General features: G+C 47.0%; 3 protein-coding genes and 3 non-coding genes across 9 annotated transcripts; 4 read left to right on the forward strand and 2 right to left on the reverse strand.

The window, feature by feature from the left end:
* The first annotated feature begins 305 nt into the window (after positions 1–305).
* foxk2a (forkhead box K2a) lies at positions 306–9,048 on the forward strand. The gene is made up of 9 exons (XM_067244851.1): positions 306–763; positions 1,854–2,048; positions 3,348–3,489; positions 5,180–5,326; positions 5,514–5,707; positions 6,158–6,354; positions 6,598–6,864; positions 6,979–7,176; positions 7,297–9,048. The coding sequence occupies exons 1-9, from the start codon at positions 468–470 to the stop codon at positions 7,506–7,508; spliced, it is 1,848 nt and encodes a 615-aa protein (XP_067100952.1). The 5' UTR covers positions 306–467; the 3' UTR covers positions 7,509–9,048.
* A 256-nt stretch (positions 9,049–9,304) lies between these two features.
* wdr45b (WD repeat domain 45B) lies at positions 9,305–18,503 on the reverse strand. Of its 4 annotated transcripts, none has more exons than XM_067245462.1 (11): positions 18,142–18,497; positions 17,034–17,108; positions 16,589–16,645; positions 15,820–15,921; positions 15,620–15,707; positions 14,081–14,175; positions 13,527–13,717; positions 12,105–12,190; positions 11,881–11,982; positions 11,507–11,628; positions 9,305–11,369 (listed from the first exon to the last, which is right to left on the reverse strand). In XM_067245462.1, the coding sequence occupies exons 1-11, from the start codon at positions 18,206–18,208 to the stop codon at positions 11,263–11,265; spliced, it is 1,092 nt and encodes a 363-aa protein (XP_067101563.1). In that variant the 5' UTR covers positions 18,209–18,497; the 3' UTR covers positions 9,305–11,262. The 4 variants fall into 4 exon arrangements, with proteins under 4 accessions (XP_067101563.1, XP_067101564.1, XP_067101565.1 ...); XM_067245463.1 differs by having other exon boundaries at positions 16,589–16,618; positions 18,142–18,496; XM_067245464.1 differs by lacking the exon at positions 16,589–16,645 and having other exon boundaries at positions 18,142–18,495.
* A 254-nt stretch (positions 18,504–18,757) lies between these two features.
* Positions 18,758–18,830, forward strand: trnar-ccu (transfer RNA arginine (anticodon CCU)). The gene has a single exon. It is a non-coding gene; the product is annotated as a tRNA-Arg (tRNA).
* A 160-nt stretch (positions 18,831–18,990) lies between these two features.
* On the forward strand, positions 18,991–19,062 carry trnaq-cug (transfer RNA glutamine (anticodon CUG)). Its single transcript has one exon. It is a non-coding gene; the product is annotated as a tRNA-Gln (tRNA).
* Positions 19,063–19,232: 170 nt separating this feature from the next.
* On the forward strand, positions 19,233–21,382 carry mrpl58 (mitochondrial ribosomal protein L58). The gene is made up of 6 exons (XM_067245373.1): positions 19,233–19,406; positions 19,559–19,583; positions 19,716–19,775; positions 19,918–20,000; positions 20,788–20,957; positions 21,137–21,382. Exons 1-6 carry the CDS (start codon positions 19,233–19,235, stop codon positions 21,219–21,221), a joined length of 597 nt encoding a protein of 198 aa, XP_067101474.1. The 3' UTR covers positions 21,222–21,382.
* A 468-nt stretch (positions 21,383–21,850) lies between these two features.
* trnar-ucg (transfer RNA arginine (anticodon UCG)) lies at positions 21,851–21,923 on the reverse strand. Its single transcript has one exon. It is a non-coding gene; the product is annotated as a tRNA-Arg (tRNA).
* Positions 21,924–23,261: the final 1,338 nt, after the last annotated feature.

Below are 23,261 nucleotides of genomic sequence, written 5' to 3' on the forward strand. Positions count from 1 at the left end.
AGACAGTCCACTGACCGCATTGATGCACAAAACTCCTCTCCCAGTCTTCTGACTCGGCTGCAATCGCCGTATTTTACATCTAGCCATCGACCTGCGTGTCGGACTGCGGCGCAACCAACCACACTTTTCTACGGGCTATTTATACTGTAGTAGTCAGTGGTAAACACGCCTCATCTGCCTACTCATTATTCGTGCTAGTTGGTGCAATAAACTGCCTGTCAAGATACTTCCGCCCATTTGGACGCCTTTGGTTGGCTGGTGTCCTTTCTCTTTCTCTCTATCGCGGCGGTGGGTCGGATCCGCTGTGTCCCCGGTCTGGCACGTTCCTAACCAAATTCTTCTCGGTTTAAATTTGGATTCCCCTTTACGAAACCTTAAATTTGCAGCCCCTTCAAAATTAAAAGCCAATTCGTCTACATTTGCGCCTGTTCTCCCCACAAAAAGCTCTAAATTAGAACCACTATAAGATGGCGGTGATAAGCGGGATGTCGGGGTCGGCTGTTGCCCGGCTTGAGGGCCGAGAATTCGAATACCTTATGAAGAAGAGGTCGGTGACCATCGGACGGAACTCCTCGCAGGGCTCAGTAGATGTCAGCATGGGCCATTCCAGTTTTATCTCTCGCCGACACCTAGAAATTTTCACCGCAGGCGAAGACGGCACCGGTAGTGGGGACTTCTATCTTCGATGCCTTGGAAAAAACGGGGTGTTTGTGGACGGAGTGTTTCAAAGAAGAGGTGCTCCACCGCTGCAGCTCCCACGAATGTAAGAATAACATTTGTTTATGTTTGTAATGTATTGCTGTAATTGCTAACCAAAATGTGCATATATTCAGATCTACCCTTTGTTATTGTTGTGTTCCCGTGCCGCACGTGTTGTGACAAGTAACACCAAACGCTCGTCTCCAGACACCCCACCTAGCTGGCCATAGCCTACTAAAAGCGCAATCCTTCTGCACAGCAAGCACAACAAGCTATTTACAACATAAAATAAATGTACATTTACCTGTATTCCAGTAACCAACACATTTGTTTGTAAGTAGTTAGCTTGCTGGCAACTACATTATACATTGTGTGCCATTGGCTCAATGTCGGCTTGGTTTCATGTGTTGCAATGTTTACCTATGATGAAACATGGTAGGTTCATATTTCTTCGTATGCGTTCCTTTGGAGCATAGCAAGCTAACGATACGGATTTACTGCCGCCTAATACCCTTGTTTTCTCATGGTAGCTATGGTATACTCCTCACATTCCAGCAACGGAATGTCCTGAATGCTCCTAAATTTGACCAAATTTCACACGTACGTTGGTTGTGATGATGGGGCAGACGAGCACTTAATTGTGCGACATGCTTGTGCAAGCACTGCGGACCACAATTGGGCATGGCAGCAAATTCAATTTAGACCTGGAATGGCCCTGGTCAGCCATCAGACACCTTATTGCTCCAAATATACCCGCTTGATAATGTAAGAAACGTTAGACATAGCCTGTTACATAAGAGTCATGATGGACATCCATATTTAAACCTTGTACACCCTTACCCTGGCCCCGTCCCCATGTCCCCAGCATTGCTATACAACTTCCTTATCTGTGTGCCCTGTCTGCTTGTCTAGACTCGTATAAACACACACCTAAACACAAGACGATGCTGTCACTATCGGTCAGTGATCCTCCGTGTACAACCAGATAGTGACCGTGGATTGAGGGGGCTGGTAGTTTGCAAGAAGGCTTTTTCCAAAACATTGGACCGACCATCTTTGTTGGAAATCTAGTTTTGCTTGTGAGGTCAACCTGACAACATCTTTGTTATTTATTTTCGTTTTTTTTGCTTTCCCCTCCTCTCTCTGTCTCTCAGGTGCTGTTTCCGTTTCCCCAGCACAAACATAAAGATCACGTTCACCGCTCTGTCCAGTGACAAGAAGGAGGGCAGGAACGTGCCGGAATCGCCGGTCAAGCCCGTCCAGCCCCAGATATCGCCGCTGACTATCAACATTCCAGACAACATCGCCCATCTCATGAGCCCCCTGCCCTCCCCCACAGGGACTATCAGGTGGGTTGTGTGTGTGTGTGTGTGTGTGTGTGTGTGTTGAGGGGAGGTAGAATAAACTCCATGGAGACGTCAGAACTGAGACCAACTGATCTATTTTGATATCCTCTGTTCATGTGACAAGAACCTAGTTGAAGAGCTATAACAGTTTTACTCTAAGCCATCTATCTTTGCATCACAGATGCTCTACGATTGTCTGACTTGAACAGATTAGATGTCATCATTGCACATTTGGTATTCAGTTCGGTGTGCGATCTTCATCGATCTAGACCAGCCCTGGTCCTCAGGGCCCCCCATGTCCTGCATGTTTTAGATGTTTCCCTGCTCCAACACACCTGATTCAAATGAATGGTTGTTACCAGGCTTCTTCTGAGCTAGATAACGACCCATTCATTAGAATCAGGTGTGTTGGAGCAGGGAAACATCTAAAACATGCAGGACATGTGGTCCCCGAGGACAGGTTTGAGAACCACTGATCTAGAACATGCCGGGCAGGGAGTCACTGAGGACCAGGGTTAAGAACCACTGATCTAGAACATGCCGGGCAGGGAGTCACTGAGGACCAGGGTTAAGAACCACTGATCTAGAACATGCCGGGCAGGGAGTCACTGAGGACCAGGGTTAAGAACCACTGATCTAGAACATGCCGGGCAGGGAGTCACTGAGGACCAGGGTTAAGAACCACTGATCTAGAACATGCCGGGCAGGGTGTCACTGAGGACCAGGGTTAAGAACCACTGATCTAGAACATGCCGGGCAGGGAGTCACTGAGGACCAGGGTTAAGAACCACTGATCTAGAACATGCCGGGCAGGGAGTCACTGAGGACCAGGGTTAAGAACCACTGATCTAGAACATGCCGGGCAGGGAGTCACTGAGGACCAGGGTTAAGAACCACTGATCTAGAACATGCCGGGCAGGGAGTCACTGAGGACCAGGGTTAAGAACCACTGATCTAGAACATGCCGGGCAGGGAGTCACTGAGGACCAGGGTTAAGAACCACTGATCTAGAACATGCCAGGCAGGGAGTCACTGAGGACCAGGGTTAAGAACCACTGATCTAGAACATGCCGGGCAGGGAGTCACTGAGGACCAGGGTTAAGAACCACTGATCTAGAACATGCCGGGCAGGGAGTCACTGAGGACCAGGGTTAAGAACCACTGATCTAGACTCTACATGCACAACCGTACACCCAATACCCCGACCACCTTTTGGGATTGTAGAGTTTTCGCACCAGTCACCTCCTCGTAAATATCTCCCCCCGACACTTTAGTCTAACACGTGATTGGTCTGTCCCTCAGCGCGGCCAACTCGTGTCCTTCGAGTCCCAGGGGGGCGGGGCTTTCCAGCTACAGGATGGGCCGCGTGCTGACCTCTGACCTCATAGGGGACAACTCCCAGTCAGAGAACGACAAGGATGCCTCGGGAGGGGACAGCCCCAAGGTGAGCACCCCTGACCTCTGACCTAGACCCTCAACTTGGGACTGGTGTGTGTGGGGGGAGTGGCCTGAATGTGTATGTCCTTGTGTGTCCATGTGCTTGTGTGTTTATCCATGTGTGGGCTGTGTGTGTATTAATGTGTCTGGACGTGTTTGGGGAGAGACTAAAGAGGGGCGTATCCAGGGGGGGGGGCTGGGGTGTGCTGCGCCCCCCCACAGATTTCTGCCGCGCCCCCCCAAATTTCTCCCCCCCCCCCTCCCCAAGCTCCTTCTGACTTCAGCCAAAATGGTTACATGTTGAAGCTATGAAAAAGTCTGTTAGTGCTTTCAGTAATATGCATTTTTTTTCAACCAATCTTGTTAAAGGTTCCCCAGTGATTGTCTGGTTGATAATGGGCAACGTAGGTTAGAGCTCCGCATCCACGTTTACCGATAAGTGAAATCAACCTCGAATCTCTTGCCACTCACTCACTTGTTCTCAAAGTTATTGTATATCGGTCTTTTGTGGAGGGCTTTTGACGAATAGTAAAGTGTAGCATTGGTGTTTAATGTTAGACCCTGGAATTTCATACTTCTGTTTCAGTTGTAATCTTTATTTGTGTCCGTAGAAGATACACGGGTTAAAGACGTTAACAGTCTTTTAGCTTCGTTAGCCATCGATTGTTCTTTGCGTGCGTGTTTGTACCTACAAAGAAAAACCTTTTATCATGCATCGATATCTGATCCCCAAACCATCTACTACTATCCCTGCGACAAGGGATCTTAACTCCTACTCCAGAGCAGGCAGAGCATGCTGGTCCTAGTGGAAGCACTTCCCCGTCTCTCGGTACCAACATTACCGCTGCTGCCTGTGGGTGAAGGCGAGCATGGTTTGAATGACAGCAATCCAATGCAGCCTGTTCCGCAAACGTACCCCGTGCGCATTTTCAGCCAAGGTCCTAGGGCATCGCTCTCAAACTTGGTTAGAGTACTCAGCCAAGCTACATGCATGTTTCTGCTTCCCCTGTCGACAATTTGGAGCCAGAAAATGATAAAGACGTCACCTTCACTAGACAAGGTTTTTACCAATTGGAAAACGGCGGCGGTTTATTTTACATAGAGCTCCAAAAACTAATTTGCGCACAAATGAAAGACCCAAAATGCCCCAAAATAGGGCATTCACAGTAGCCTCCACCGTGCGTGCGCTCGCACTGTGGAGGATCCTGTCCAGCATCACATCAAACCCAGGATGTGTCATGGGTTTGGGCTAAGCCCCGAATGTGCATAACGTCTGGCTCCGTGCCTGATTAACACTCGTTAAAGCAGACTCAAAAATGATAACATAATGGTTATATAAAAAATTATACGACCCCCTTCCGTAATCATGATGCCCCCCCAGAAATGTTCACTGCCCCCCCCCAGTCAAAGCAGGCTGCATCCGGCCCTGGGCGTATCACACATTGTGAATGCTCATTGGAAGTCCAGATGTTACTCAACACTCGTGAACTCAGACTTTGGATGGAGCAAACCGTGAAGTGACCCCGAGCATGGTGCGTGTGCTGGGGAGAGCGTGTGTGCGTGCGTGCGCGCGCGCCGGGGGGGAGAGGGATGTGTGTGTCCTTGCCCGTTAACAAAAACAGTTGTTGTCGTCGTGCCGAGCTCTGTCCTCTCTCGTGACATCACATCCCCTGTTCTTCTTCTTTCCACGTTCGCAGGACGACTCGAAACCCCCCTACTCTTACGCCCAGCTGATAGTCCAGGCCATCACCATGGCGCCCGACAAGCAGCTCACGCTCAACGGAATCTACACCCACATCACCAAGAACTACCCCTACTACAGGACAGCAGACAAGGGCTGGCAGGTCAGCGTCTCCACGCCTCTGCTGGGTCTTATCCATCTGTGACCTCGGTCAATTGACATGTGCAATGCCTTGGAATCTCTGTCAATAAGCGCCTGTCTTTCATCTTAGGTTCTAGATCCTATAAATGTGTGTGTGTGTGTGTTCTGAGAACACCGGCCCCTCATCCCTCTGACTGTGGTCGTTCCAGAACTCGATCCGGCACAACTTGTCCCTGAACCGCTACTTCATCAAGGTGGCGCGTTCCCAGGAGGAGCCTGGGAAAGGGAGTTTCTGGAGGATCGACCCGTCGTCCGAGGGCAAGCTGATAGAGCAGGCCTTCCGGAAGCGAAGGCCCAGGGGCGTGCCTTGCTTCCGGACCCCGCTGGGACCCCTCTCCTCCAGGTACAAGCCCCCAACTCAGCCCCTCTCTCCTCCAGGTACCATCTCCCAACCCAACCGCCCTCCGCCAGGTACAAACCCCCATCCCAACCCCTCTTTCACATAATAGTAACCGGTGCCGAAGTATGGAGGATAGAAAGGTTATTAGGTGAGACGCTTGTTGTCAATGTGAAATCTGTAGTAAACCACTACTGCCCCCTAGTGGACTGAGCTTTGTACTGTCTGAAATGGCGCATGATAAAATCTGTCCCAGTCCAACAATTTGAGGTTATATTGTTCCCGATCAAACACACACATGACCAAACTTGCTATCTATCTATGAAGTCATCTATCTACAGTACATGTCCTCACCCATCCCATTCTAAAACCATGCGTGTTCCCTACCTGTCCCTCTCTCCCCTCTCTCTTCCATCCCTCTCTCTCTCTCGCTCCCTCCCTCCCTCCTCCCCACAGGAGCGCCCCCGCCTCCCCCAACCACTCGGGAGTGCTGTCGGCCCACTCCAGCGGGGTCCAGACCCCCGACAGCCTGTCCCGAGAGGGCTCCCCCGTCCCCATGGAGCCAGAGCCCAGCCCGGCCCCCACGCCGCCCGCCGCGCTCCAGCCCAAACTGGCCGTCATCCAGGAGGCCCGCTTCGCTCACAGTGCCCCTGGTGAGCCCAACAGATACAGACAGACAGAGACAAATGTATAGATATAGTTAGATACATCTATTCACCATGCAGACTTTGTAAAAATCGAATACATTTGTTCTATTTATTGTGATAGTTAAATGTTAATGGCTCTACAGTGTCCACACAGTAAGTATTGAACTTGCTCAAGTTTATCACCTGCTGTGTTATCACTAGAGGCAACAATCCTGATTCCTGCTTGCCCTTTCACCCCGTCTCTGATAGGCTCCCCCCTGAACAGCCAACCGGTGCTGATCGCCGTGCAGCGTCAGATGCCCCAGACCACCATGAAGCCTGTGACCTTCGCCATGGCGACCACCGCCATGGTAACCACTGCCGTTAGCTCCGCCCCCGTCATGCAGACGGTGCACGTCCTCCACCAGATCCCGGCCGTCACCATGGCAACAGTGACCAGAGGGCAACAGGCCTCGGTCGCCACGGTGAAGACGGAACCTCACGAGAACGGGGGCGTGGACCACCAGGAGGTCAAAGGTGAGAGCTGGGATTTTATTTGCGGCGTCACAGCTCACATTAACACCAAATTGTGCTTGGTAAACAATGTGTGTGTGTGTGTGTGTGTGTGTGTTTTGTGTTCCCTGCTCCCAGTTAAAGTGGAACCAGTCCCAGCTATCACCACACCCTCCATAGGCGGGGCTAGTCGCATCATCCAGACGTCTCAGGCCACGCCCCTAACAACGGTTACCATCGTGCAGCAGGCCCCCCTCGGCCAGCACCAGCTCCCCGTCAAGACCATCACACAGAACGGAACGCACCTGCTGCCCATCACCACCGCCGCCAGCACAGGTGAGAACCGCATTGTTAATAAAGAACTACATAAATAAGGTGTGCGTAAGACTTTGCACAGTACTGTGTATACAGTATATAAGTATAGCTGTGACCCTGTGTGCCCCCCCCCCCCCTCAGCGGTGGCGAGCTCCCTGCACCTGCTGGCCACCCACGCCTCAGCCTCTGCCTCGCTCCCCACCAAGAGGCAGAACGGAGACCAGCAGGAGCTCCCTGAGCCCAAGAGGATCAAGATTGTGGGGGAGGGGGCCGGCGGGGCCCCCACTGTCAACAACAACAACAACAACACAGGGAGGGAGGGAGAGGTTACGCTCAGCCAGCAGGACAACTAGGGTGGTCTCCAGCCTGACCTCTGACCCCCCTGCTCCTCTGTACCATGAGCCAGATCGATCCACAATTCCGCCCCGACCCCCACCTCCGCCCCTCTGCCACCTCCCCCCCCCTCCCCCGACACGGTCACAGTCTACTCCAAGGTGCCAAATGGAGGAGAGCTTGAGGGAGGGTTCCACCTGCGGACGGCAGAACGTCTGAATGCCCCCCGGGGAGGAGAGAGGGGGGAAGGCGCCACGCAAGAACTAAAGACCAAAACGAGAAGCAAAAAACGGACGATCGACGAAACAGGAAATTGCTTTCATGACCGGCGACTGACTTGACTCGGTCTGGAGACTCGAGACTGGAACGCAGAAGCCAACAAGCACAGGAAGCCTTCGCAGAAGTAACATAATCAAGAAACAAAACAGACAAAAAAAAGTGACGGATGAAACGAGCACGTTGGAGATCGACCCCCCCCCCCCCCAAGATGAACTCCCCCAGTTTTGCCAAGCCTTCTCCCAGCTTCTCTCCACCACCCCAGTGCATGCTGGGATGGTGGAGAGGAGCCCCTGCTTATTGGACAGCTCCTCTGTCCGTTTTTACTCTGGACCTGCCCCCCCTCCTTGAAAGAGAAGGAACCAGTGGCGTCTTGGCAGCATGACAGAAAAGCGCTTAGTGTGATATGGATGGACAGAAAGAGAGGGAGAGAGAGAAAACAAACAAATGTGACAACAATAGTGTAATTCTTCAAAGGGAAGTGTGTGTGTGTGTGTTCATTCATTCCCTGAATCTGGCAGCTAGCCTCCTAATACAGTTGTGAGTAGATATGCAGTATTCTGCTGTGTGTATCTTGGACCTTATTTTGAGTGTTTCTCTATTTCCCAAGGCGAAGACATCTAGTAATAACTAAAAAGCTATAAGTGGGGTCACAAACATTCAACGTCACCTGATATCTTGGAATCTTCTTATTTTGTATGTGGACTCATTGTTCAGTGAAATGAATGTAGTCTTCTTTTCCCTGAAGAAAACACTATCTATGGAGTGGATTTTTTTTTTTTTTTCTTTTTTTTTCAGTCAGTACCAAGAGACATTTCTTTATCACTGTACATCTGCAGATTTGTCATATTTTAACAAATATCCTATGAGATAAAAAGTATATTTCCATGCGTATTTGACCATATGCTTCATCAAGCCTGCATGCTACCAATTTAGAGAAATTTTACATGAACAGATAACTGGATATGAAACTGAAGAAAAATTAGACTGAATCTATGCTATATGATTCGGGACAGTGCTGCACTTAACCTATTCACTTATCATTTATCTTTCCCTTCTATGTTTTCCTTGTCATTATTGGGTGTGTTTGTTAACTTTTGTGTTGGAAGTTGGCAGTCTCCTTGCTTGTTTATTTTATTCTGTTCAGGCTACTAAGAAGTCTATTCAGATAGTATTATATGTTCCACAAGGAAAAACAAGTGATAGATTGTTTGTTCTGCTTCAGTGGGTAAATGCAACATTTCCTTTTTTTTTTTTTTTTTTTATAAATTAATTTAAAACATCCATCTTTTGTTCTGTGGTCCTTATGAGGTTTGTATTGTTTCAACTTCAACACACACTCAGGTAAGTTGGATGTTTCCTACCCAGTGCCAGTTTACAACTTGGTAGCCGTCACAAAACCCTGGCGAGCAAGTGGCCCAGATGTGAGGGCTGCTTCCTGTCAAACACTGACATCATCCTCGACTGTCCTCGTGTTGACAGAAAACGGGGTAGCATCGGAGTAACATCTTGCTGTCGAGTGACACACCAAAATAAGATGAAAGTTTTGTGACGTTTTATTCACAAATGATGTATTTTACAATCACTTTTACATTAGTGTCGCCATGGCAGCGTAGTGTATGAGTTGATGACGTTTCATCCCGATTAGAATTGTGGGGTTTCAAAGTGCACCACACGCACATTACAATCAGAGCTGAGTGTAAAACATAAATCAAACTAAATGCTGATGACCACCATCTCAAATGAACACCCAACTGAAAGATTTAGGTACAAAGTTGAGATAAACGTGAACAAAGTGATGGGCGTAAGTAGAGGGAGCACAGCAGCCTGGAGAGCCACTGTGGTTTCTACACACTGTTTGACAGCAGACATTTTTCCTCAGTATAATTGGTTCCTGTGATGCACCCTGCTAGCTACCTGCTCTCTGCCCTCTCTCTCAAGGTCCTGCCAGACACCAGTTTCCTAACATCCGTTAACCTCTCTATCAGACACCTGACAACATCTACATGAGGCCCACCACTGGAGCTAACAAGGTGTGTCATCAGGAGGGAGCAGTTGTCATCCACGCTAGACTCGAACTACAGCGTTTAAAAGACTACATCATCCAGCCACACCTCACACCCAGCAGGGAGTAAGACAGGAAGAGATGACGTCACTGTTAAAACACAAACATGGGAGAGGCTGAACTTTGATTTAATCAAGTTATAATGATGTATTTCAATGGTTTAACGGTGACAGACCATACTTTGTTCTTGGACGTTATTATACACACGCGTCATGTTTCAATCCTCGTCTTAGAAAACAAAATCAGAGCTTCCATTTAGTTCTATCGTTGTTTCCTTCAGGAAGTCCACTAGCAGGTAAACATACGTCAAATAAGTTACTTCCTAAGCCCCCTCCACCTCTCTTGGTGAAAATAAATCATATTGCACAAATACACATGGGGGGGGGGGGGGGGGGGAGGGCAGAAACATGAATATGGAATGAAAAAAATTTTTTTAACCATCTTGACAATTTCTTTCCCCTTGTCTACTCTATACAGTCTATGGACTTGACGCATCTGGCGTATCGAGTGTGCACACAGTGAATATAAGATCAAACTAACGCTACTAAGACGGCCTTCGCAAAGCAGGAACAGACGGATACTTCTGGAAAAATAGTTGGAACAGGCCCCCCACATTCATTCTGTGTCCTAGGCCAAGTAATACCGAACTGCAGAAAGCCAAAATACTTGTCTCCATCTGTTTATCAAAGTCCACTGGCCACTTCCTGCATCCTGCTTTGCAATATACCACAGAAGTGAATTGTATATTACATATATATATATATATATATATATATACACATATACACACACACACACACACGAGTATATACACACATACACACGCACGTGCTCACACGCACACTCCACTTTTGATTCAGTTGGCAGGCACTCCCTACTTTTAGGTTAGGTGGTGTTAGTCAAGAATAGTTTCTGTTCAGTTACCTATCAGGATCAGCACTACTCATCTCTTTTAAATAACCATGGTATTCCAGCGTAAAATTCCCACGGAAGACATCTTAAAAAAGAATACTTTTGTCCTTTCAAAAAAAAAAAAAAAAATAGTTTTCCCTCTTTTTATTTGCATTTTTTCTTCTTCCTGTTTGTAGCTTGGTTACAGAAGCCCGGGGGAGGGGGGGGGGGGGTCAGGTAAGAGTCTGTTCTCCCGTGTCTGTCCTCTTGCTGGTCCTAGGACAGTCTGATCAGCTCAGAGCCAGAGACAACCCTCCCCCTCTCCAAGTGTCTCCTTCATCCCTCCTAACCCTTCCCCCCCCCTGTCCATGCTGCAGTGGTTTCCAGGCTGTGTCCGTGTCCCTGACGCTCCCCTGCAGAGTCTGTCAGCACCGGGAGGGGAGGAGCACAGAAACAGCCCTCCTCCTCCTCCTCCACCACCACCTCCGCCTCCTCTAAACTAACCGGCCTGCACACGAGTCCGTCTGCAGGGGGGTGGAAGGTCAGATCTTGTCGTCGGTCATCTCCAGGAACTGGGCGTACACGTCGCGGGAACACTCCCCCTTCTGGTTGAACAGGAACTTGTAGTAGCTGCCGTCAGCACAGATGGCTGGGAGGACCGGAGGAGGGGGGGGGGGAGAGGTGGAGGGAAAGGAGAGGGAGTCAAATCATCGGCTTCATGTCTGATGTGGGCTATAACATAAACACAGTACAAACGGCCAGAGACGCGAGCGCACGCACACACACCTATGACGGCGTTGGGTTCGGTTCCGAAGGCACAGACGCAGGGCGACCCTGAAGGGACCTGGAACTTGGAGAAGCTCCACTTGGAGCTGAAGTATTTAGGCAGGAAGCTGGCGGAGGCCAGGCTGCAGAGACAGGAACACAACCAGGCTCAAACAACCGGTCTCATACAACCAGGGTCCAACAACCATTTTTCCGTAGCATTTTCCTTTGCTCGTGACAGTTTGACAGAGACAGGAAAGGCAGAAGAGAGAGAGAGAGGTTGAAGACATGTAGGACATGGCCCGGGCTGGAATCGAATACAGTATGTATGCGTGCTCTGTCGTGTATGGCTTTTCCCATGTCAACTATTGTTGTGTTCAAGAGCCGGGACCCACCTGGACTGTTTGTTCCTCTTGGGGTCCTCCGCAGCAAACACGTGCACCGTGCCATGGTCACTGGACACACAGATGAGGGACGCGTCCTGGTTGAAGTTGATGCTGGGAGAGGGAGGGGGAGAGAGAAAGAGAGGGGTTAGGAGCAAGGTGAAAACTCTCACTTGTTCTGAATTGGGGGAGTGAGAGTGAGCGAGAGAGTGTGTGTGCGTGGTGTTTCTGCCCACCAGTAGATGTTCGCTGCCTGAGAGCCTCGTCTCAGCTCCTGGATCAGCTGACCTGCCGAGGTGTCGAATATCCTGATCAGGGTCCCCTGCACCACGACAACGACACGAGTCAAGAGCCAATCAGAGTCCAGACAACCATTCTCGACACAAAGTGGGTATAGAGCAGGGGTCACTAATTGGCGGACCGCTGTCCGGGTCCGGACCCAGGCGGTTCCCTATCCGGACCCATAACCGATATATTATTATGGAATGAATTAATTTTGACGGAACGTTTCCATTTTAACCGGCACATCTTTTTGTTCCAACTAAATGTGTTTTCTATCTTACTTGTCCAATACAAAGGTCCAATCAGGAGCTTTAATAACTGTAATCACCATGACAACTCACTCACTGAAAGTTGGTTGCAACCTCTGTGGGTCAGGTTGTGTGTGTCATTCGCAACAACGCAGGCTAATCGATTTGCTAACAGTACCTGTTTCTTCCTTAGAGAAAAACATGGCGAGCTCTAAACCCGGCGAAAATCCAAATCCCAAAATACCTAATTTCAGACAAGTATGCATTTGTGCTGCCGGTGGGGCGCACAAAACCGATGTGTTTAATGAGACGGTTGCCCTTGTCAATAGTGGTAGCTAATGTGAAACGTCACTATCATGGCCGTGGGAACTAGGAGTGCTGTAGCACCCCCTGACAGCACGAGAATTTCCAATGATATGACTTGAAAATTCACCACCGCGACACAGCCCAGCCCCGCAGTAGCGGACTGGCCATCGGGAGCACCGGGAGAAGAATAACAATGGAAAACCAGGCTAAGAAACGTAAGGGTGGGGCTGAAACAAAAATACATCACCTTCACTAGACAAGGTTTTACCAATTGAAAAACGGCTATGTTCATTTTACATAAAGCTCCAAAAACTATTTTGTGCTCAAATAAAGGCAAAGAAAATGTTCTTGCGTGCTACGCGCGCTCGCATTAAGTATCCTAGCGTTCTCACGAACTAGCATCACATCAAACAGAATGTGCATGGCCTATTTTTACTCCCAGTCCATCCCTACCGCCCCGCAACATTAAGAACCCCACCCCCCCCCCCCCCCCCCAGCAGCACCCCCCTGATAAAATATCCTATGTTCCCGCGGCTATGGTCACTATGACACAATGCATGGACACTGAACAAAATTACCCCCAGAACTCTGAGGTAAGGGCCAGAAAAATAAACCATAATTGTTCCGGACCCTGGACTGAATGGAAATTTGGTTAGTGGACCTTTTGGGTTTCTAATTGAGTACCCCTGGTATAGAGGAATCTCCTCTCAAAAGCTGCTGATGTGAAAACCAAGTGCTTGTCGATGCATTTGATTCCAGCAGAGTAGAGGAACGGCAGAGGAGTTGAGTGCTAGCAAAGAGGAGCAGTATAGTAGAGGGTACCTTCTCAGAGGCGGTGGCTATCCGGGTGCCCTGCAGGTTGAGGGCAATGCAGCACAGCGCCCCCTCGTGGGCAGGAATGTCTACCGGAGGCTTCTCCGTGTTGGCCAGGTCCACAATCTGCACGTGGCCAGAGTGAGTCCCGGGGAAGGCCAGCAGGGAGTTGTTGCTGTTGGGACAGAGCACGCACAGACCTGGGGAGGGGGGAGCACAGGGTGGGAGAGGCTTGTTGACTGGTTTGGTTGTTGTTAGTTATGAGCTATGTGACACCCACACGTTGTTTGTTTATATTTGGAGCTGTGTGTGTGTGTGCGTGTAATATCTGTCAGCTTTATCAGGATTGTTTACAAAGCTTCTGTGGAGTATTTTGTTATCGAGTGTGTGTGTGTGTGTGTGTGTAGCTTGCAGCTTTACCAGGAATATCTAGATAGCTTATGTGGAGAGTTTGTTTGCTTACAGTGTGTGTGTGTGTGTGTGTGTGTGTGGGGGGGGGGGGATCTGACAGTGTGGTAAGGAATGTGAGAGCTGCTGTACAGCAGGGCTGGGTTGGGACTGACCTTTGGGGTTGTAGCAGGTCTCAAACACATGCAGCTGATGGGGGTTGTGTGTGAAGGTGAACACTTTGATCATGGAGTCCAAAACCACCACGATCCTGAGAACAGACGATCACTCACACTTCATCTCAACCAATAACCCCCTACACACACACCTACACACGGAACTGTTCATATTACTAATGGACAGCACTGTTCCTATAACTAATAGACTGCACAGTGAGTGTTATTACTGCATCTAGATATCTTGATAGTGTGTAATTCCACTTTCCATTCCAATTTCACTACAAGGGCCATTTACTGTCATTCCGAAAGTGGCTCAGGGCAGCAGACATATGCTAGCATTTATCCAGATAATTGAATCCAGACGTCTATGGGGAGAGCTACTATATTACAGCAATCATTCTATCGTCTCCCGTCAGACGCAGCGTTGCGCAACACGTGACTTTGGCGATGAGGAAATAAGCTACAGCGGCTTGGAAACATGGCAACATCCCAAATGGGCTGTTTAGATGCTGGGGACTGAACTGGACGTGTGCAGCTTCCTGGCAGTAGGCCAGATAGCAGGAGAGAGAGAGGGACAGGGAGGGAGACACAGAGGGAGACACAGAGGGAGACACAGAGGGAGGGAGACACGGAGGGAGACACAGAGGGAGACAGGGAGGGAGACAGGGAGGGAGACAGGGAGGGAGACACAGAGGGAGACACGGAGGGAGACACGGAGGGAGACACGGAGGGAGACAGGGAGGGAGACACGGAGGGAGACACGGAGGGAGACACGGAGGGAGACACAGAGGGAGACAGGGAGGGAGACAGGGAGGGAGACAGGGAGGGAGACAGGGAGGGAGACACAGAGGGAGACACAGAGGGAGACAGGGAGGGAGACAGGGAGAGAGACAGGGAGACAGGGAGACAGACACAGAGGGAGACAAGGAGGGAGACAGGGAGGGAGACACAGAGGGAGACACAGAGGGAGACACAGAGGGAGGGAGACACGGAGGGAGACACAGAGGGAGACAGGGAGGGAGACACGGAGGGAGACACGGAGGGAGACACGGAGGGAGACACGGAGGGAGACACAGAGGGAGACAGGGAGGGCGACACGGAGGGAGACAGGGAGGGAGACAGGGAGGGAGACAGGGAGGGAGACAGGGAGGGAGACAGGGAGGGAGACACAGAGGGAGACACAGAGGGAGACACGGAGGGAGACACGGAGGGAGACACGGAGGGAGACAGGGAGGGAGACACGGAGGGAGACACGGAGGGAGACACGGAGGGAGACACGGAGGGAGACACAGAGGGAGACAGGGAGGGAGACAGGGAGGGAGACACAGAGGGAGACAGGGAGGGAGACAGGGAGGGAGACAGGGAGGGAGACAGGGAGGGAGAGAGGGAGAGAGGGAGGGAGGGAGAGAGAGGGAGAGAAGGAGGGAGGGAGAGAGGGAGAGAGGGAGAGAAGGAGGGAGGGAGGGAAGGAGAGAGGGAGGGAGAGAGGGAGGGAGAGAGAGAAGGAGAGAGAGAAGGAGAGAGAGGTGTGGATACCTGTCTCGCCTGAGCTTCACGGCTTTGACCTCCGTCGAGAACTCGATCTCTATCACCGTCTTCTTCTTCAGGTCATCCCAGATCATGACTACAGGGGAGGGGGACAACGACAGGGTTGAAAACACGACACGAACCCCCCCTGCACACTTCCTGTCAGTGAGACCAGACCAGCAGACCTCAGGGGCTCCACATTCAAATACCTTTGTTGGGCGGGTACTTGGGCTTCTTCCCTCCTCCGACCAGCGCTAGGTAGTTACACCTGAACAGCATCTCTACGTGGCCAACCCCGCCCTCCAAGAACTCTGAACGGATACAAATGACAAGCAGAAACCTCATTGGCTACTGGGTTCTCGTTTTGGAAAATCAAAAATGCTGAGCCAATAAGGGCTGCCCATCAAACAATATTAGAATTCCAGTGAATCCTGCCAACAATGCTAAATCTTCACAGTATCAAACACATAATTTCAATGCTCCACCAAATGATTTAGGGTGGTTTTCAGGGTTTGGCTGCCTCCAATTATATAGCACAGTTAATAAATGTATTTGTAATGCAGGCCTGACAGAACATATTACAAATTCCCTCCTAAATGCAAATTCTGCAATCCCTCCTAATTTCTTACGGCAACATATCAACAACAACGAGTCTTGGCATCACCAGCATGCACTAGAAGACAAATCACTTCATTCATGCTGCTGTCAAGAGCTTCATCAGAGCACCTGCACATGGGTCTACCATGGACTACACCAGGCCAGGCCAGCTCTGACATGCTCACTGTCAATTCACTGTACAGAGCACTGTTGGCCTCACCCTTTACGGGGGGGGGGGAAAGGGTGACTTTGAACCAGGTCATGTGCCCAGAGTCACATGTGCAGGGCTCTTTAGAGGGAATGATTAACTTCCTCTTATATCCCGGCCCTCCTCATCCACACAGAAACCAAGAAGGATCCTCAAGCACAGGAAGGAAGTACCTTGGGTCTCGCTGCCACAATGTTGTGTTCCTGTGTGCAGCAAAATGGCCTGATTTACTGCAAACAAACTGACTAGTTTTCATACAGAGATCAAAAAAGAAAAAGAATCAAAGTCAAAAGCCTCTTTCCTCGACCCCTTGTGTGTCTCTCCTGGTCTCCTTCTCAGCCTGCGCTGTCTCCCGGCTTATGAGGTTAGGAGAGGACGCAAGGAACCGAGAAAGGACTTTTGACTCTCAGCCACAACAGAACTGAACCATAATGGCTGCACAGCAAATCATGGAAACTGCCCCTATGACTATAATGACCATTATAACGACATGGATGGGAGAACAGCACATGAATGAATACATCAATAAATAAACACATCTTTATAGACATCTGACTTGAGGTTTTAAAGACCTGTATTCGAGCTGCATCCGTCATTATCTCCAATAAGTTCATTTACCTTGTTTCTCCTTCTCTTTGAGAGGGTCTGTGTTGTACACTCGGAATCCGTTCTCCATCCCACATGCAAAGCACCCTGGAAAAAGAGCACAGGGCATGTTATAACATAGCCCCCTGTCCTAAGACTAACAGCTGAAAATCCCCCCCATCTCTTTACAGGTTACCTAACCTTTATCAGATAAAAACCTACTGTACACTGAGGGCCATCTGAGGTCACGTCAGTGTCTGCTAACGTTTATCCCTTTCTCCTCTCACATTCTACACCCTCTCTGTTTCGCATCAGATAAGAAGCTGCTCGTAGTGAGATCAATCTCACACAACGAGTACAGTGTCATTGAAGAGCCAGCCGGGGTCGTACAGAAATCCCTTACCATTCCTTTGTTAGACGTCAAGAAAGCACTTGCCAACTAACCATAAAGAAGTGTCAAAGTTGAATAAGACCATTTATGATGGATCAACCGTGAATCGGTAACAAGCTTATAGAAGTCACGTGCCGGACTATAGTACGTTTATATGCATTATATATAGAGAATGCTAGCTAGACGCCTTACAGTCATCTGTATTCTTATTGCTTTACTTGATAGAAAGCACATAAATACATCAAAGTTAACATAACGTTTTAAAAGAACAATGATTAGATTAGCTACCAATGAGCTGACGTTAGTCTCTACCAAACAAAAGATTAGTTAAAGAATTAAGTACTGTAGCTAACACATTAGCTAGCTAGCTGTTTAGCTAGAGGTGTGCTAGTGGGTAGCGCATTTAAACTAGCTAGCACTGACTAGCTCCAACTGTCTTGACAGATGTCAAACTACGAGCTTGATGATATGATAACTATGAGCTAGCTGTATGGCTGCCCTTTGAAATACCGAATTTGTTTTACGATACAGTTTGTAAGGAGAAAATAACAACTTGCAAAATAACCTACTGATATAGCTAGCTAGCCCACTAGTGTATTGTACTACAATCAAGTAGCCCCAGCCGAGATAGCTATGGTGGGGTAGTCTACAACGGCTGTGGTCGGCCTAAAGTCGTCATTAGCTATCATCAACGACAGCTAGTCAAATACTGTTTCCTTTGAAAAACGGACGCAAAAAGTAATTTCTCACCATGGTCCTGGTTAAATCCAGCATAAAGAAGTCCGTTCCCGTGTGGGTTGGATGGTAGTAAATTCATTATTTTGCCGATGAGTTGACTCGAATGTTAGCCGAATCCAACAGAATGTTAGCTGCTTGCTAGCGAGCTAGCTATCCTTCTAGCCAGGAAAACAACTCCGGCGGTGTGTCTGTCTGGGAGGTGGTGGCATATCAGGACGCTCAAGAGCTTGTCGAATGATCGATGTTGTCAACCCTGAACAGCAACGTATTAAATCTCACCTGACTTGTAACAATTTACAAGTCATAACTTGTAAAATGTTTATTTTATTTTTTATTTTAAGCACTAGGATACTTTGTTTGTGGATTCCGGACCTTAGCTACAGGAAGGCACACTAATTTACGCAGGCTACGTGGCGTTTGCATTCTGTAGCAGTATTTCTCATCGTCTGACAGTGAGTTTAATTCCAGTTGTTCAAGTTAGTCAAAAGTTACATGTTATATTGAACTTGTATACATATATAAATCATGTTTAATATAAACGCTTTCATACGACACTTTCTCATGAAAACGTAATCGTTAACATTGCATTCAAATAATATAAAGGGTTAAATTTTTCTTCATGTATCAAGCCCCAGTGGCCTAATGGATAAGGCACTGGCCTCCTAAGCCAGGGATTGTGGGTTCGAGTCCCATCTGGGGTGAAATTGTTTTGTTGTGTTTTGAATGTGTCATGTGATTAGAACTAATTATTTTATGACGTAATCTACAACGAATGCTTTGAACTTTCTCCCGTTGACTTACTTGTACATGCAACTATAGTAGTATAGTTAATTAACCAATACTTTCTGTGTTAAACATATCGGTTCTATGGTGTAATGGTTAGCACTCTGGACTCTGAATCCAGCGATCCGAGTTCAAATCTCGGTAGGACCTGACTTTTGTCTAACGCACTTTCGGTTTTCACAACATTTAATATTGTTGTTTTTGTAATAATTTAGCGTTTTACATTTCCGTTGTCGCTTTCTTTTCAGATGTGTTTAAACTTTTTCTAAAACATGACATCCGGGCAGAAGTTGGATCCAATAGACATAGACAGATCCAATATGGCGACTCGCATGGTACAGTGTTATTACTCCCTGCTTAGATGTTCTGTGATATCTCAAATATTCACTCCACGTGAAAGATGTACAACTATATTCAAAGGAAATAGTAACATTATAAGTCACTGCTTTCGTCAATGTCCTGGTTATGGAAGCAAAGCAGGGGATAATACACAGGTTAGTGGATCTCAGCCTACGCATGGTAGACACAAAGTAGTAGCACACCCGAGTAATAGGCTACACATACACTTCTCCAAATTGTGCACAAAATTACCGTATTAGCTAATTCAACTGTATACATTAATTGAATGTCGACTTTATTTGTACAGGATGGTCATATTATCATTCCAGTAGGTAAGCTATTTATTATATAGGTTAATGTTGATTTCAATAACTGTCCACCACAGAGAATAAACAGTTAGATCTCAATGGCGAACTTGACCATGTTTGTGGATGAACAGCTCTGTGTATCATTTCTGAAAACAGATCGTCTCAAAATATCATACAGCCGAAGCAGCGGTGCTGGCGGTCAGCATGTCAACAAAGGTGATGTCAAAATACTTAAACATATTCAACGATCATAAATATCTGCCGGTAACGGATAATGGATTCCAGAGGTAGCACATCTGTTTGTTAATTTGTAATAATCAAGGCTCTTTACGAATTCGCCCTGATTGTCTGTTCACAGTGAGCACCAAAGCAGAGGTCCGCTTCCACATATACACAGCAGACTGGATCCCAGATGATGTGAAACAAAATATTTTATTAAAGGTCAGACTCACTACTGCATTATTAAGTTCTATAATATTCGTATGTAATTCAAATGACACCAGTGCTTTGTGTAGGGGGAAATAAATGATACATGTTCTTGCTTGCTGTTGTAGGGGGTTTAATATTGGCCAAACAACCAAAACGAAGTCACCTATGTTTGAAGGAAGATGGGAAACTGAACAGTGTACTAACATTATCCAAATAATGTAAATACCAATGGAATTACAGTTATTTGACTCTATGGGTTAAATCAGGGCAAGAATGGTCAAAGTAAGGTTAAATTAAATATACATTTAATCGCATTGAAAATGAATTAAATCAATTACGAGGCAAACATGTTACAAAATGAAAGTTATCTCTTACCTGCGCTACCATGATTATTGTAAATCAGAGAGAAAGCAAGAGGAGAGGAAGGAGAAGAAGTAGGACAAGCCAGAGCTGAGGAGAAGGTCTCAGGAAATGAAGAATCCACAGAACAATGTTTCACAATTCCCTTTATACACAAAAACAACCAATCAGACCACATCTTGACCCTTACTTTTCAACACATGACTAGCAATGCGACAGTAAGTTACACAATGAGGTGTGAGACCCATCAAGCAGAGATTCCGTCCAGCAACTCCAGATTTTAGCATATAAGGTGACACCCAGCCTTACACTGCTTCCCCTTTCTTTAGACCAGATATCTGATGAAATATTGTACATCTATGCGTTAAGATTAATTTATAATCTTAATAACAATTAAATCAAACATTCACCTATGCCAACATCGCCCTTCTCATCACAGAACAAGAACCGCATCAACAAGGCAGGGGAGTTGCTGGTGACGTCAGAGCTTACCAGGAGCCAGCATCGTAACCTTGGAGACTGCATACAGAAAATCTCTGACATCATAATGGAGGCCAGCGAGAAGCCACATGAGCCTTCGGACGAGGACATAGCCCTCAGAGCATCCAGGTTTGTAGGGTGGGTGACTGTTCTGTCCAATCCTGTTCTGTAGCCTACCTCTTCCACCTTTTATAGGTCTTTTTGGTGTCCATTCAGGTCAAATCAAATACTGGGAAGCTGTACCAGTCTCTCTTTCCCTTTGTCATGGATCTGTAGGTTTAAAAGCAGACTGTGTTTTTTTCATCCAGGTTGGAAAGAAGAAACCAGGAAAGGCTTAAAGAAAAAAAGTTCAATTCAGCAACCAAGCAGTCAAGAAGAATGGATTTTGACTGAAGAATGGTCATCTGTCACCTATTGCACATCTTTTTTCAGATATGAGGGGGACATCATTTGTATATATTGTGTTTAATAAATAAGTAGATGTGAAGAATGTATATGTATTCTTTAAAGTTGTGCTGTATTGATTGATATCCAAAATAATTAATGTATCAACAAGAAACGTTTATATTTTATAAAACACAGTACAATCGAGGTTTCATTTTGGTGAACATAATGAAAAATACAACGACGCATGAGTTGCGCATGGATGGAAGAACAAAATAGCAGAGGATGGTTTCGATCCATCGACCTCTGGGTTATGGGCCCAGCACGCTTCCGCTGCGCCACTCTGCTTCTGAGGTAACACTGCCAAACTATGATTATAATTCTAGCTGTGAGACATAAATGTTTACGTCGATGTGTATATCGAACAACGATGAGCTGCCTGAAATGTATTTATCTCTTTCCGACTAAATCTGGAAACACTTTTTAATTCCCCTACTATTTTCCCCCCGAAAGAATCTTACTAGCTAGCACCTCTGCCTGTTTGTGTGACAACGCCTTGACTTCAATGACGATGTTAAGAATCCAATTGGCCACTTCATCTTTACCAATCGTGCAAACAAAAACAGAAAAGCAAAAAGCGACCACGAAGGGACTCGAACCCTCAATCTTCTGATCCGAAGTCAGACGCCTTATCCATTAGGCCACGCGGTCTAGATGAATACCTACTCTAATTCAGGACCTATAAACAGTACTTGAAAAAGCTGGTTTAGTTCATTGGTAAATTGTTCAGTCTGAAATAACCATTGCTTGTAATTATTTATTATATCTACCTATTCTTCAGCTCATGATTCAGCCAAACTACAGCGAGCCTTCTGTCCGCTGTGTATAGTTACTTTATAACCTGAACGCTGTCAATGCTAGCAGAGCTATGTGTGGCAAATGTTGGGCTAGCTTGCTTTCCAGCTGGCCATTTAGAAATGATATATTTAACTATTTCGAGATTTTACAGCTTTCGCTCCATTGTCACCATAATTACTTAGGCCCTTACTTAATCGAGATGGGACTGCCATTGTATTTGAGTGGTCTTTGCTATAGGCTATCACAGCCACAGGAATATAGCCAACTAGTAGATCTCGTATTGTATTGTAACGTAAGCCCTACTGCCCAAACGTTTTATAGTGCAAATGGTTGACTAACACTGAAATACATGTAAGAAACCAGGCAAAAATACTTTTCATTATTTTGTTGCTTTAATAAGCACATAGCTCATCATAGGAGTTAGTCATAAAGATATAGAGACGATGTTAAGTCAACACAAGAATGATTCTAATTCACTGATGAGATCATAGTGTGTTATGACGAAACACAATGCTAAAGACTAGCTAAGAATACAATTTGAAACTTTATGATAATGTATAAAAGAAGAAATAAATACAACCAATTGGTTCTAATGATATGTTAATGATACACTTACATAGGCACCAAAGCAGATTATAACAATGTTCACGCACATAGATGAATAAATAGACAGAGTAAGACGAAGTTAATATTACCCAATAATAAATATGCAAGAGTAGCCTGTCGGTCAGATACATTTTCAAGTGCAAGAGGTAAGAAAGTACAGATCCCTAATGAACCCTAGATTGAAGAAAAAAAAAGGGCCCAATTTTTGAGTAATTCCCTCAGGCTTCATGACCGTAGCAAAATATCCTAATGGACACAGTGTTTTCACACACGCCACCCCGCAGCGATGATCCCCAGCATTTTCTGCCCTGCACTATCATTGATTAACGAACAGAACTCGACCACAGACTGGATGTGAAGCCTAGGCTACTTCACACAACACCTCTGCAGGACCTACTGAGAAAACGTCAACGGATAGCCTATACTCAAAGCACATTTCACAGTGTTCATTTAACGACCAGGAGATATTGTAGTCTATTCGTTGAATGTTTGAATATTTTAGGTCCGCTCATAAAATGGTCCAATACACTCCTGGTGTAAAATTAACACTTTGAGATGTGCTTTGGTGCCTATCTCCTTTTCACC

This window comes from Osmerus mordax, chromosome 10 (genome assembly GCF_038355195.1).
Source record: "Osmerus mordax isolate fOsmMor3 chromosome 10, fOsmMor3.pri, whole genome shotgun sequence".
Lineage (NCBI taxonomy): Eukaryota > Metazoa > Chordata > Actinopteri > Osmeriformes > Osmeridae > Osmerus > Osmerus mordax.